At 33.0% G+C, this 14,652-nt stretch overlaps 1 protein-coding gene across 1 annotated transcript; it reads right to left on the reverse strand.

The window, feature by feature from the left end:
- Window positions 1-11,193: 11,193 nt before the first annotated feature.
- On the reverse strand, window positions 11,194-12,099 carry LOC104890079 (uncharacterized). The gene has a single exon (XM_010675448.4). It carries the CDS (start codon window positions 12,022-12,024, stop codon window positions 11,206-11,208), a length of 819 nt encoding a protein of 272 aa, XP_010673750.3. The 5' UTR covers window positions 12,025-12,099; the 3' UTR covers window positions 11,194-11,205.
- Window positions 12,100-14,652: the final 2,553 nt, after the last annotated feature.

The following is a 14,652-nucleotide window of genomic DNA, read 5'->3' on the forward strand; positions in this document are numbered from 1 at the left end:
ACTTCTATAATCAGGTACTTAATTCTACATCAATCCCAATTTATACTATATTGTTTATGACTTTTATAATCAGGTACTTATCCAAAAATAATTATTTCCCTCATGCCAAATACTTAAGCTCTGTTCTTAGAAACAGTTTCAGTTCAATACAATTTAGTTCAGTTATATTTCTCTCATAGTTTTTTTTACAGTTCAGCGAAAAAATGTACGATCTTTATCATAAACTCGGGTGTATCATGAACATGGTACGCCCAATTTTTTTTTTCTCATTCGAAGTTCTCGCTATGCAAATGAGCAAAAAATAGCCTTAAATACACCATGCATAATATAACGAGTATATGATAAATGCACTCCTAAAAAAACAACGCTTTATACCCCTCCATCCATATCGATTAACAAGCTTAAGATATGTTTGATAAGCAATTTCAGCTAGCTTGCATAATGAATTTGTCGAATTCTTTTAATCAATTTTGTTTTCAGAAGACATTTGACAACATAATATTATCGAATACTAAGTTTTTTTTTTTGAGAGGATTATCGAATACTAAGTTAATGTAGTTGAGATGAGTCTAAAATGACGGGCAACACCGTTGATAATACAACTAAAAGAAATATATCCATTTTTAAAATTGGTTGATGTCTAATACTTATACTCATCATTAATTAAAATAGTGTATTAGCACCATTTAATATATAGTTTCTAATACCCCTCAAAAAAAAAAGTTTCTAATAAGTCTAGAATATGTTAGTTATCGACTTATTGCTATCCATCGTCAAACTTTTTGAAAGCAAAATGTAGTAGTTTAAAAACCAAAAATTCCACATGGTGACTTCGCTTAGAGTGATTTACGCTATGTAATTCCATACTAAAAAAAAATAAAAAATGCATTACGTAAGATTCGATTATGTGATCACAAGTATATATATTTATGTATTAACCACTAAATCAAGTGATATTTGATGTATTACTACAAAGTAAAATATTAATAAATAAAATATATAATTACTTGTAACGTAGTACATTAAAACTAGTTTTTAAAATAAAAAACTGAAAACTGAAAATGATATCGAGTTATCCTTACGACTTTGTTTCATGGATCTTAAATTTTTTTAACTTCTATTGTATATGCATGTAAATATGCAACGCTTTATTTGTAACCAAACCCTTTCTTCTAGTTGGATCGTAACCTTGAAAGGTTAGGATCCAATATGACATGTTTGGCTAAGAATTTTCAAATCCTCTACTTTGTCATTGATGAAGCATGGTTTTTGGTTTGGCAAGGACCACTCTTGCAATGTAATCCTTAGGCCTATATTAGATCCAAACAACCCGTGCTTGTAAAATCTACAAAAAGAACTAGACTTTGCATCCCCTATATTATATGAAATTGTATATGATAAGTATATATTTATTAAAACATAATTCAAAGTTTATAAATTATGACATGTTGAAGAATATACGAAATATCTTAAGGCGGAAGGTTAGTCAATATAGAAATTTATATATAATAATATATTGATTCGTTCAAACCATATCTCTCACAGGTCAACTCATCTAAAAGATGCAGGTCTAGACCAAAAAGTTGGATCGAGGGAAAGACCGGTGAAGAAAATTTCCATCTCTAAGAACTATAGTTGATTGGTTTTGAATATGTGATCCGGTAACCTTGGTAAATTTATAAAGATATATAAAGCCATTGTATAATGGTAAACAAATCACTTCAAATGAACTTAAGTGTGTTCTCTGTACTTGGATTTTGTTGGCTTTATTTAAACTTGTTAAAACACGTATGCATGAACTTGTTGAGACTTATTTTCATTGCTTATCTAAACTTATTAGCTTGTTATTTTTATTCTTTTTTTAGATGAATACACTTACCACCATGACATTTTGCTAAACAAAATAGAGGGTAAGATGACAAATTATATTCACCAACTGACAACCCAACAAAAATCAAATTTTTAGAGGTGTGGAAGAAAAAATCAACATCTTGAGATGAATTCTATGAATAATTAGCATAGTCCCCTCAAAAAATAAAATAAAATGAATAATTAGCATACTTTTGCCAAAGTGATATGTCTGGATGTGAAATCCAAGGCCGTTATTCGATATTGGGCCACAATATAACGAAGGTTGAAGAGCCCACATATGCTGATGGGCCATACAAATTAAGTATAATCCTACTCTCATTCAGAGGCCGGTCCAATAGCACTTGATTGTGAGCCATTCTTTAAAAATTATCTGATTTTTGACACGAAAATCATAATCGTATTGAATTGTGAAATTTGTATTTCCAGATCAATTTGGTTTAATATAGTATGATATAATCTAATATAATGAAGCAAATTGTTTTTTAGTAGATAAAATACAATTAGTTATAAAAATGCCTCCCATTATACTAGTGAAAAAAATAAAGTTAGTTCATTTAGTAGATAATTATAAATTTGTCAATAATTTTATGTAGAAATTTTCATGTTAATGTTTTTTTTTTGATAATTTAACTCATTTCATTAATACTCATAAAAGAGTTCAAGGCATACATTGAAATACCAAACTACACCACCTTGAGCGATAAAACGAACACCATAAGCACCAAAACAACTACTCCAAAACAACAAGAAACCACTAGACAAGCTAGAGTATCAACAACTTCCAAATTGAGAAACCTAAAAACAACCCTAAACTTACCGACTGAAAAAACCAAACTAAGGCAACAAGATCAAAACAAAGTTAACAAGAAACTCATGAACTCCTTATATATTGAAGTAGTGAAACCCATTTACCCATTGGGATACTCCTCACTACACCATTTCCTTGCAACTTGAACTCCCTTTTTCTTCAGATCACCTTAATCTGGCGAAGAACTTGAGATTGATGATTCTTCTCCATATTGCGATGGAACCCAAGGTGATTAAGCAATTGACATTGATTTTTCTTAAATGGCCTTTGAAAAGAAGGAATTGGCACAACATTGCTCATATTAGAATCAGGCGACAATAATGAATCAACACTAAGATCACCAATTGAAACTGCATTTCTACCATTTCCATTACCACAAGTAGAGACCTCATCTCCATCAACATAGACTAAACTTCCTTTGATACACACCTCATTTGCAAAAGAAATGGCACTTTCATTGCCACATAAACTAGCATTTTCTGATAATCTCTCTAGATTTGTGGACATTTTTTCCTTGTTGACACTGTTGTTTTTGAAAGGTTCATTGTTCAACAAGCACATTGCATCACAAGTGATATTTGATTCCTTAACATGATGAATCATGCGCCTAGCTTAGGATGACTAGAGTCAAACTGCAGATTTTCCCAGTTTAGCAGAGCATCGACTTCTAACTTGAGTCACTATCGTGAGAGAAGGGTGAACTTTCTTGTTGAAGAAACGCACAAGAATCTGAACCGATATCCCTGCATTCACTAACAATAGCAGCAACCAGACTCGAACCCTCTTGAGAAACATGAAGAAAAGCATGGACAAAATTCCTCCAAGGATTAACACTACCTAATGCAGGGACAAGAACTGAATACCATATACCCTTAATCTTCACACTTAACTTCAAAAACCACCCCCACGATTACAACCAGATTGAATTTTCCACCAAAGGCAACCAAATCGTCTAGAATGTTCAAATTCAATCAACTTTGAGCAACCATTAAGGACATTGGAAACCCATTTAATCAACTTAATCGGAAAATTTATCCACCATTTTCGATTATTATAGAACTCAGCAATTTTTAAGAAACCATTACTCAACTCCAATTGAAAAGATTTACCTTTGATTTGGATTCTCATCTTCGAGATTCACTTGACCGCCTTTGTTAGACGCCCACCAAAAAAACAAAACCTGCAATCTGTCAACAGCAGAACCACAACACAACAAAACAACCTGAAGAAGGGAAACAAACTGAGACCAAACCTAGAGAAAATTAATTGGGAAAAACTGATTTAAAGAGGATTTCTGAAATTAAAAGAAAGAAACATATAAAAGGGAGTGAAAGAGGTGAAAGAGAAGCATTGGGGAGGGTGGTGGCCACTACGGCGACGCAAGCCGGAGAGATACACACGGTCGGCGCCGCCGCAGGGGAGCTGGGAAAGCGAAATAGAGGAGATGAAGCGTTAGGGTTCCATGAACTAAACCCAATGCTTCTTATTAGTTTTAATTTTCATGTTAATGTTTATGATGATATTTCTCCAATTCTATTACTTCATCCATTCTCTTTTAAATGAAGTGTTTGCCTTTTCATGCAACTCAACACGCTTCTTTAATCGTTAATTATCTTTAGTTGTGCACATATAATTTGATCGTATGAATCGAGACGAATCTAACAAGGTCCCATTTGACTATGTTTTTCTTTAATATAATGGCAATAAATTAGAGTCAAAATTGATTAATGAATAGTGTTATTTTACCCAATGTTTCATTTACAACAGAACAGAGGAAAGTTCTGTTCTCCCCAGCTTATTTTCAGTTCAGTTCAGTTTAGTTCAACCCTAGACAATACTTTTACTATCACATATCATATTCATTTCAGTTCAGTTCAATTCAGTTGTTTTATGTCGAAGAGAACAGATCCGAAGTATATATTATCGGTTTTATTTATAACCACATTAAAGAGATTAAATTGAGCAATGTCAGTTTATATTTCAAACATGTTTTAATAGTCCAAAAACAAATTGATTTCCACTATCGAAATAAAAGTGATACCTAAAATTCAAAATCAAAGTCTTTTATATCACTATATTTAATTGCTCTTTAAAAAAACTATCAAATTTATCATTTTGCAACTCCATAATAAAGAGATTCAATGAATAATCCTGATTGCTTGAAAGTCCAAAGATTACTCGAGAGAGTTGAGACCGCCGCTATGCATGGACCACGACTGCAGACTGCAAAAACACATGAATCTCACCTCACTACATCTCAATTCTCAACTATTCAACTCCAACTTCAAAAAAAAAAAAAACTATTCAAACTCTCGAATGAGACAATTAAAAACAAATAAAATAGATAAATGTATGATTGGAGCAATGATATAAAGAATTATATACTCAGAAAAGAGGGTCATCTCTTTGTACCTAATTTCTGTGGGTGTAGCTATTTGTTTATTACTTCATATAAATATTAAATAGTGTTTTTATTTTGCTAAATATGGGAATAATGCAGATGATTCTATAAAAAAAACTAATATGAACCCGGTGCACACTAATTTAGTGTGCACCCGATCCATATCACGTGAGTTTATGATAGTGTATGTTAAAGTGATATAGTGTATGTTAAAGTGATATAGTGTATGTTATAATGATATAGTGTATGTTAAAGTGATATAGTGTATGTTAAAGTGATATAGTGTGTGTTAAAGTGATATAGTGTGTGTTAAAATGATACAGTGTGTGTTAAAATGATATAGTGTATGTTAAAGTGATATAGTGTATGTTAAAGTGATATAGTGTCACGTGCCTCGGCCCGGTCCACACTATTTTTAGTGTGAACCGGGTCCACACAAGTCGGATTGATGATTCTATTATGAAATATATTTTTCATGGATTAGTAGTAATGAATACTCTCTCAATTTCAAAAGATAAGCTATTCACGCTTTACGAAAATTTGCTTTGACCACAAATATTTCTCGCAATATGATAATTTAAATTATAAAAAATTATACCGTTGGATTTGTCTTGAAAAATACTACATTATATTATTTTTTAAAAATTTTCTATCAATATAAATTTAGAGTTTTTAACAGTCAAAATTCGATCTCAAACATCGTACATGCCTTATATTTTGAAACAGAGGAGGGAATATATATATATACCCTAGTAAGAAGTTATAAGGAAATGATTAATGAGAAAATTATATGAATAACGAGCAAACATTTTAAAGTAATGACAAATGAAAATTTAATGTAAAAAGCTCTCTTGGCTAAGTAAAGATTGTTAGAATACTAAATATGTAAATATTTGTTGTATATTTAGTTTCCCGTTATATCTCTTGTAACCCTAGTTTGTGTAAACATATATATTTGTCATTAATGCAATGAGCCTCCTCAAGGAATTAATCACAATTTATCATGGTAATCAGAGCCTAACCCTAGCCATCATTATTTTTCTCTCTCTTCTTTTTTTTTTCCCTGCGTGCGCCACCGGCGATAACAAGCTTCCCGCCGTTACCAACTCCTCCTCGGCGTCTCACTATCACCCCGCCATTCATGTCTCCTATCAAAAGGCAATTCCGATCACCCTCAATCTGGAAAAACCTCAATATAATGCATGGGCCACCCTCTTCCGCAACACCGCTCGAGCATATCTTGTCCTCGACCATATTGATTCTTCTGTCTCACGCCCCTCTGATGTTGATGATGATCTATGGGGCCGCCTTGACTCCATTGTCCTTCAATGGATCTACGGTACCATTCATGAGGATCTCATCCTCACTATTCTTGATGAAAAGGCCACGGCTATGGTGGCATGGGGAAAGCTCCGCGACCTTTTCCAAGACAACAAAGGTACTCGTATTGTTCATCTTGAAAACCAATTTGGCACCATCAAAATGCACGACCATCCCTCCTCTGCTGCGTTTTGTCAAGCTTTGAAATCTGTGGCCGATCAATTGTCCAGTTTAGGCCACCCCGTCTCGGAGGAGCGCCTAGTGCTTCAACTTGTGGCCGGGTTAACGGATGAATTCGACACGGTTGCCACGTTCATCCAACAATCTTAACTCTTGCCTTCTTTTCAGAATGCCCGGTCCATGATTGCTCTCGAAGAAACACGTCGGCAGGGCGCCCGGAAAACCAGCGTCGGCACGACCAGCTCTGTCCTTGTCGCCGCAGAACCGGATGACAACCCACCTCCGCCGCCTCAACGCCACCAGCAGCATCACTCTTCTCAGCGCGGTGGCCGGCAGGGCACTCGCAACCAGCGCGGCGGTCGTGGTCGGGCTCAGCGTGGGGGTCGCAATTCCCCCTATCCGGGGAACACCTCTTTTTTTCCTGGTATGGGTTACTCTCCTTTTATTGGGCCTTATTCTCCTTGGCAGCCGTATTGGGCTTATCCTCCCAGCCCGTACCCCATCATGCCACCCAGGCCCGTAGCAACAGTGCCACGCCAAGCCGGGGTCCTTGGCCGTGCACCTGGCTACCCAGGCCCATCCTCTGCCGCACCTCAGCAGGCCTTCGTGGCTCCAGCAGCCGCGGACACCACTCCTCTTCCCACCGAGCTCCCGCAATTGTTCAATGCTATGACCCTACAACCTCCTGATGACAATTGGTACCTTGATACGGGGGCCTCCACTCATCTCATGAACGATCCAGGTACTCTTCCTTTTATTTCTAATTGGCGCAATTGTACTTCTCATATTATGGTTGGTGATGGTACTTTAATTCCTGTTAAGGGGTATGACACTTCCACCTTACCTTCCCCACATCCCTCCCTTACCTTACGTAATATCCAATTTGCCCCTGCTATTGTCAAAAATCTTATTTATGTCCGCCGTTTCACTACTGATAATAATGTGTCTGTTGAGTTTGACCATTTTGGTTTCAATGTGAAGGATTTGAGGATGGGGACCACTTTGACGAGGTGTAATAGTTTCGGGGACTTATATCCACTCTCCACTCCATCCCTTCCACCATCCGCCTTGGCTGCTATCTCTCCTACCACCTGGCACAACCATCTTGGTCATCCCGGCACTGCCATCTTAGATTTTCTTAGAGTTCACAAATGCATTCAATGTAATAAAGAATCCCTCTCCCACCTTTGTCATGCATATCAATTAGGCAAACATTGTCGCTTACCCTTTTCCCCTTCTAATAATGCTACTTTTGCCCCCTTTTCAATAATACATACAGATTTGTGGACTTCTCCTATTATTAGTCCCAGTGGCTATCGTTATTATTTATTATGCTTAGATGACTATTCTCACTACTTATGGGTGTTTCCTCTCAAATCAAAATCTCATGTTTTCTCTACTTTTCTCTCATTTCTTGCTCACATTAAAACTCAATTTCACTCTACTATTAAAACGATCCAATGTGACAATGGCACCGAATAGATAAACCACGTTAAAAAAAAGTAAAAATAAACCACCAAAAGTCCACTAATACTTGAACGAGTATTAACAAAACCTATGCTTAGAAACCTCATGATGAACTACAATTTTTCTCAATAGCTCAATCTAGCTAGATTCCTAAAAGTACTTGTAAATTTGTAATATCTCCCTTTTTTTTGATGTGCATCTACGCAATTAAACGAGGAAGTCAAGATCCATGTCTATATCTATATATATATATATATATATATAGTACAAGAATCTTACTTCTTCTTGGGAACTAATTATATATTATATCTTCCTAATACAAATAACAAAGAAGCTAAGCAAAATACGAATCTTGGAACCTACTTTCATGCATGACCTACCTAAGGAGTGGTAGTCTGGTAAATGCATGTTGATAGAAGTGGGGTTATCACGTGACCCTATTTGAGGCGAAATGATATAAGAAAAAAAACCAATATATATAAGAAAAAAAAAAACCCTGTTTTTTTAGTGTATACATGTAGATAGAAGTGTTAATTAGTAGAAGAGACTCCACCCAACACTGTTTCGAATACTTATTTCGGATACTTATGATTAGTGATCTCGTTACATATAATTTCTAGATCCGCCACTATACCTAAACACTCGAAATTAAACCTGACATAAACTTTAATTTGATCTAACCTCTCCCCCCCTTCCCCACTTGGGCATCGTTTCTAGCAGCTTTCTTCGTCAATGGATTTCCCTTATTCTCTTCCAAATCCGCAATATGTATGTTTAATTAGGCCCTATAATCTGTGTTGGACTATTGAGTTTGACGGTTTGTAAACCTAATATCCAGTTCCCATAATAAGAAACAATGTAAATAAGGGCAGTATAGTAGAGCACCACTCAGTCTTGTTTGAATGTAGAATTTTTGTTGCTACGAGCTTTTTCTTTTCCATAATTAGTAACTTTAAGCATAACTAATTGTCTTATTTAAACCATTAAACTTAAACATACATCTAGTATATTAATATTGCCAAACGAGCAAATTCTACAGCTAAATGCATTGAAGTTTTATCTACTTTCTTCAATATACTCCCTCTTTTTTATCGTTTTTCGTACACGTCTTCCGATACGCTATCTCTTTAAACTTAAATACTGTAGTATCTTTCATTATGTATTAGTTAAAATTATAACGATTGATTTTTAATAAGTACTAATTGAGATGAATCAAACAAGACCCAACATAATTAGTATGATATTGTCATAATTTCAAGTAAGAAAAATAAAAAAACAAAGGAAGTATTATTTAATGTTACATGTAATGATATTTAATAACCAAAGTCATAGTAATATCAGCTACACATGGAAGGGAAGTTGTTAGAGTGTCACTACATGTGCTTGGTAAATGTTACAGTATCACTCTAAATATTGTTGACATTTGTATATTTGTGTTACATGCTATATATATATTGATACATAAAATTCTTTGTCCATAAATCGACACTATATTAATTTTTTGTTTGAAGTTTAAGGGAACTATATATATAATTTATATCACATACATATCAGATACATATAATAACTAAAAACTGAATGTCTATACTACCCCCGTTTCTTTATAATAGTTACATTTACACTCTTTACGCATGTCGATACACTACTTTGAGCCTTTATATCTCTAATTTTGTATTTGTAAAAAATATAAAAATCGATATTCTAAAAGTACATATCGAGACGAATCAAACAAGACTCCAAATGACTATATTTTCTCTTAACCATATATAAATTACATATATATGATAGCCAAAGGAAAATTTGTGAATAGTGTCAAAAGTGAAAGTGTAACTATTAAAAAGAAACAACGGTAGTATATCATAATGATAACGAAAATCATATTTATATCATATTATATGTAATTATAATTTATAGATATTAGTTTTGGGATTATATGAAAATTAGTTGAAATTACTAACCATATAATCTTTACATAATATTAGATCTAATCATATTAGGAATTAACTTTGACATAATTAATATAAATTGATTGTAATTACTAATCATATAATATTTCCATCATATTTGTTTTCAACCAATTTTTTTAAGTGTATATTTTTTAAAAAAAGAACTTTAAAAAGAAGAAGAAATGTATACCAAAATCTAACTACGCATATGGATACGATCATACGAGTCATCTTCTAGTTGCAATCTAATTTCAAAGACTTGTGACAGTTTATCAAAACTATGATTTTAAGATAGTAACTTAGTTTGCATCATACAATTAATTTCTACATTTGACGAATTACTCCTAGGCTCCTAGCTAACTTAGACTAATGGCCTGGCCTATTCCTCAACAATTCCATATACTTCCTCCGTTTCAAATTAAATGCAACAAAGAGGTATTATTTGTGAGACATAAAATATACTTTTGTTGCATTTAATTCGAAACAGAGGAAGTAATTGTCTAGTTTAACTTGTATCATGATTCATGAAGTATCTATATCTCTTGCACTCCAATATATATGTTTGTAGAATGTGGCTTGAACTCCATATAAATTCTCTACAACTAACTAGGGTTAGAATTGTGTTATTAATTAATCCGGATTATTAAGCTATTTTTCTTGCAATCATTGAGAATGAGGTAATTGGTTGCATACTAATTAAAATGAACTAGAGCTAATTGTGATTATTGTTAAATCTAGGAACAACATATATCAAAGAGGTAAAGGGAGTATTAGTCAGAGTGGTCGCACTACTCTTTTAAGCCTTTGGGCGGTATACCCATGATTTTTTTTACTTCTTCCTTTCTGAAATAAGTGAAACAATATCCGTAAAAAAACTGTCACATAAAAGAAAGAAATGTTTCACTTATCTCAAAAAGGAGAAAGTATATATAATATTAAAAAAAATGATTAATAGATATACGCCAATAAAAGTTCTTCATCAACAAATACCAACCTATATATACATACATCTACAACATCAACCACAAATACAACTCCTAACTCCAAAATCATATATCATGATGCATTAATTGTGCATCATTGCCATCATATAATTAACATTTCACCAACCAAATTTCTATGCTAAAAGAAAAGGAAAAATCTATACTGAAAAAGAAAATGATTAAAAGGGTAATTGTAATTATATATGTGCTAATTAATTAAATACTTAATCAAATTTGTTTTTGCTTGATTTGTTTCCACTCCAAACGCAATAACTTAATAGGAGAAGACCTAATCTTATGCTCAGAAATCGTCTCAAGTCTTGGAGACCACCCTTGATCTTTAGCCCTAACAAGTTGCTCATATTGTTTCTGCAACTCTGGGGTCGTACATATAAGATTACTAATACTATTACTATTACTATTACTATTCGGACTTAAAGATGGACTAATAATCCTAGTAATAAACTCTGGTACAACTTTTATCATAATTACCCTACCATCTTTATCCTTAATATACTCAAAAGGGCTATTATTACCATTATTGTCATTACCACCACTAAACAAATTATTAGAATAATTCATTGTACTACTAGGGTAACTCTTATCTTTTTTACTAGGTAAAGGAGATGATAGAGACTGTAAGGCGGCCGCGGAGAGAGGTCCACCATTAGGAAGGCGGTCGAGTGGGAGGACAAAATACGAACGTCCAGCGACGAGGTGGTCGTGGATGGCGAGTGCCGGTATCGGACGACCAAGGAAGAATGAGTCTGCATGGCAAACAACACAATCAGGAAACTCAAACATTATTTCTCCTGCTTTAATTCTTGAACGTCCTTTTATAACTTTTGTAGTTCCTTCAAATGATATAAGCTTAATTCTTGGATTTGAGCATAATAACATGTATGAAACTCCTTTGAAACATGATATTTTTGGAATATTACACATTTTTAGAAAGGAAGAATGAAGAAGAAGATGTATGAGAGACAAATAAGATTTGGTTGAAAAGAAGGTGAAGAATAACAAAACAATATATAGAAGAAGGTACATATGTTTGACTTTGGAAAAAGTCTTTAGGTTTTGTTTGTTTATTTAATATTTGAGCAATTGTATAGGTAGGAAAAAGTCTAGATTTGTTTTTTGTAATAAATTAGGTTAATTTTTGAGATTGTGGAAGATTAAGGAGAGGTCTAAAAGAGTTTAATATAGGTGGTGGTCAACTATGCCGGCTTTGAAGAGTTACAAGTTACATGCACTAATTTTAATTTTATAATTTTTGAAAGTGATGGTAGCTAGATAAAGTGTAATTTGTAACTTGTATGTGGACTAGTCAGTATTAGTAGCTGTCAAAGAGGTTGCATAAGATCATCATTAGTTTAACAGTCAATTATAAAATAATTAAGCACCTAAAGTCATAAATTATGATTTTAATTGTCTTATTTCTCATGTGCTTATCTTGTTTCATATAGCTAACATATTTACATATACATGAGAACGTCCAGCGCAACTTGTGAACAATTTGAATTATGATTACCTAAAAACAAGTTCTGCTCAAATCTCAACTTGATCCATTTGTAAGAAGTGAATTAACCGAGTTATAACTCAATATCATATCATATAAATACTTAGCTAGACAAATTTGAACAAGCATCATTTATAGTTTGACACGAGTTTAAACTCGATTAAACCGATCAAATTAGGCCAAATCATACCACAATTTAGCTTGGCAAGGCTTTGGCCTACCCTACTAATCTTATTTTTAAATCAAGATTTGACGAAAAAAGATATTAGAGTATTGGGGCATTTAAATTACGTCAAATAACCCTCAAATATTTGTGTTTTAATTTGTAATAGTAATTGCGTATTGGAAGAGAGGATTGAGATTATTTAGCTTAATCCGTTAATTTATCAATTACTAGAGAAAATTGTTTGTAATCACTATTCTTTGGAAAGGTGTGGTAATTGGCTTTACAGTAATTTTAAAGTTATATATGGAATAGTCTTTAAATATATTTGCTGACAAAGAAGTTGTGTACAGATTATAATCGTCATTAGTATACCTAAAAGTAGTCCTCTCTTATAACATTAATAGTGATTTTTCTCAAATGCAATTAGCTTGTTTAGGGAGCACAATATTCAACTAATCATGAGGAGTTAGTACATGATTAGGTTTATTTTAATCTAATGTTTGTACTATAATACTTCCTAATTTGTAATCAATTGATCAATCATATTGTCTCTTTTCTTCATTTGTAGGAGGCTCGTTGTACATAATAAGTTATATATAAACGAAGGTTTAGTTGAGAAGTTCCTCTTTTGTTAGGAACATTCTCTTATATACTCTCAAATATAATATTGACTTAATGTATAGTGACTTAATTATATAACTAAGTTATTATATATCCTTATAAACCACCTATTAATTTCAATTTATTTTTGTGCATGATAAATCATTCAATCAATTAACGGGCGGAAAAGGGGGGAAAATTCTCTGTTCTTGGTTCTCCTGTAGCTAGATCTTCTGGAACCACAAAAATCCTTAGTTCGGTTCTATCAATTAGTATTACACAGAAGAAATCCATTATAGATAATAATACAATTCAATCCGCTCTTCATAAACAAACTTAGGATTTGCGATCCCAGCTAAGATTTATCAAAATTAACAAAAATAAGATATCCAATATGGGGTAATTAAATCGTGTGGCCTATTATATACACTTTTACTTAGTTGAATAATCCACCATTCAATCCATAACTTATACTATATGATTAGTTGATGTTGATGCTAACCTGCATGTAGTTGACTTACCCACCACCCCAAGTAGACATAGTTGACAAATAAGATCACAGCCCACTAGCTCTTTCACCCACTTGAAAGAAATTAAGAACCATAGAGAAAATAAAGATAATATATACTATACTATATTCCACTTATAGTCCTGATACATAACAACATTATAAGGTTCATCAACCTAAATACTTTCTCCGTTTCGTTTTAGATGTAACAAAGAGGTATTATTTGTGAGATATAAAATATTCATTTGTTAAAACGAAACGAAATAGAGGAAGCATAGTTTTTTCTTAGTTAAAAAATTGAGATTGGATGATATTTTTCTATCTTCATATATATTCACTTTTTCCTTATTCTTTTTGCGCAATTTTAGTCTAACTTTTGGTGCATACGCTCCTTTCTCCTAGGGGAGACCTGAGTATTGAAGTTGGAGGAAGTAATTTGTGGAGTAATTAAAGGTTAAAGTTAGCTTCAATAGTATATGACGTTTATTAGAGACAGATGACTCGACTTAAACTCACATATAGTCATATACGGTATACCAGCATCTAATAACATTAGAAATATTTAAAAGTAGTGATATACTTCCTCCGTTTCTAAATAAGTGCAACATTTGCATAGTGTTTACTATTCAGAGTTTAAACTTTAATTAGCTTTGGTGATTTACATTTTAGAAAAAACATAGTATATCATGTGGGATTTTGTTAGATTCGTCTGAATGTGAATTTTTTTAATATCAACTTTTATAATTTTTACTTATTGATGATTGAAGACATTAATGGTTAAAATAATGCATTGGCAAAAGTGAAAACAAGAAGTGTTGCACTTATTTAGAAACGGAGGAAATAGATGATATTCGATTGTAAGGGGTAGATTCATTGATCGAA

This window comes from Beta vulgaris, chromosome 4 (assembly GCF_026745355.1).
Source record: "Beta vulgaris subsp. vulgaris cultivar EL10 chromosome 4, EL10.2, whole genome shotgun sequence".
Lineage (NCBI taxonomy): Eukaryota > Viridiplantae > Streptophyta > Magnoliopsida > Caryophyllales > Amaranthaceae > Beta > Beta vulgaris.

Bases quoted from the DNA above. Each gene is read 5' to 3' on its own strand.
- LOC104890079 (XM_010675448.4), bottom strand. From the start codon at position 12,024: ATGTACCTTCTTCTATATATTGTTTTGTTATTCTTCACCTTCTTTTCA.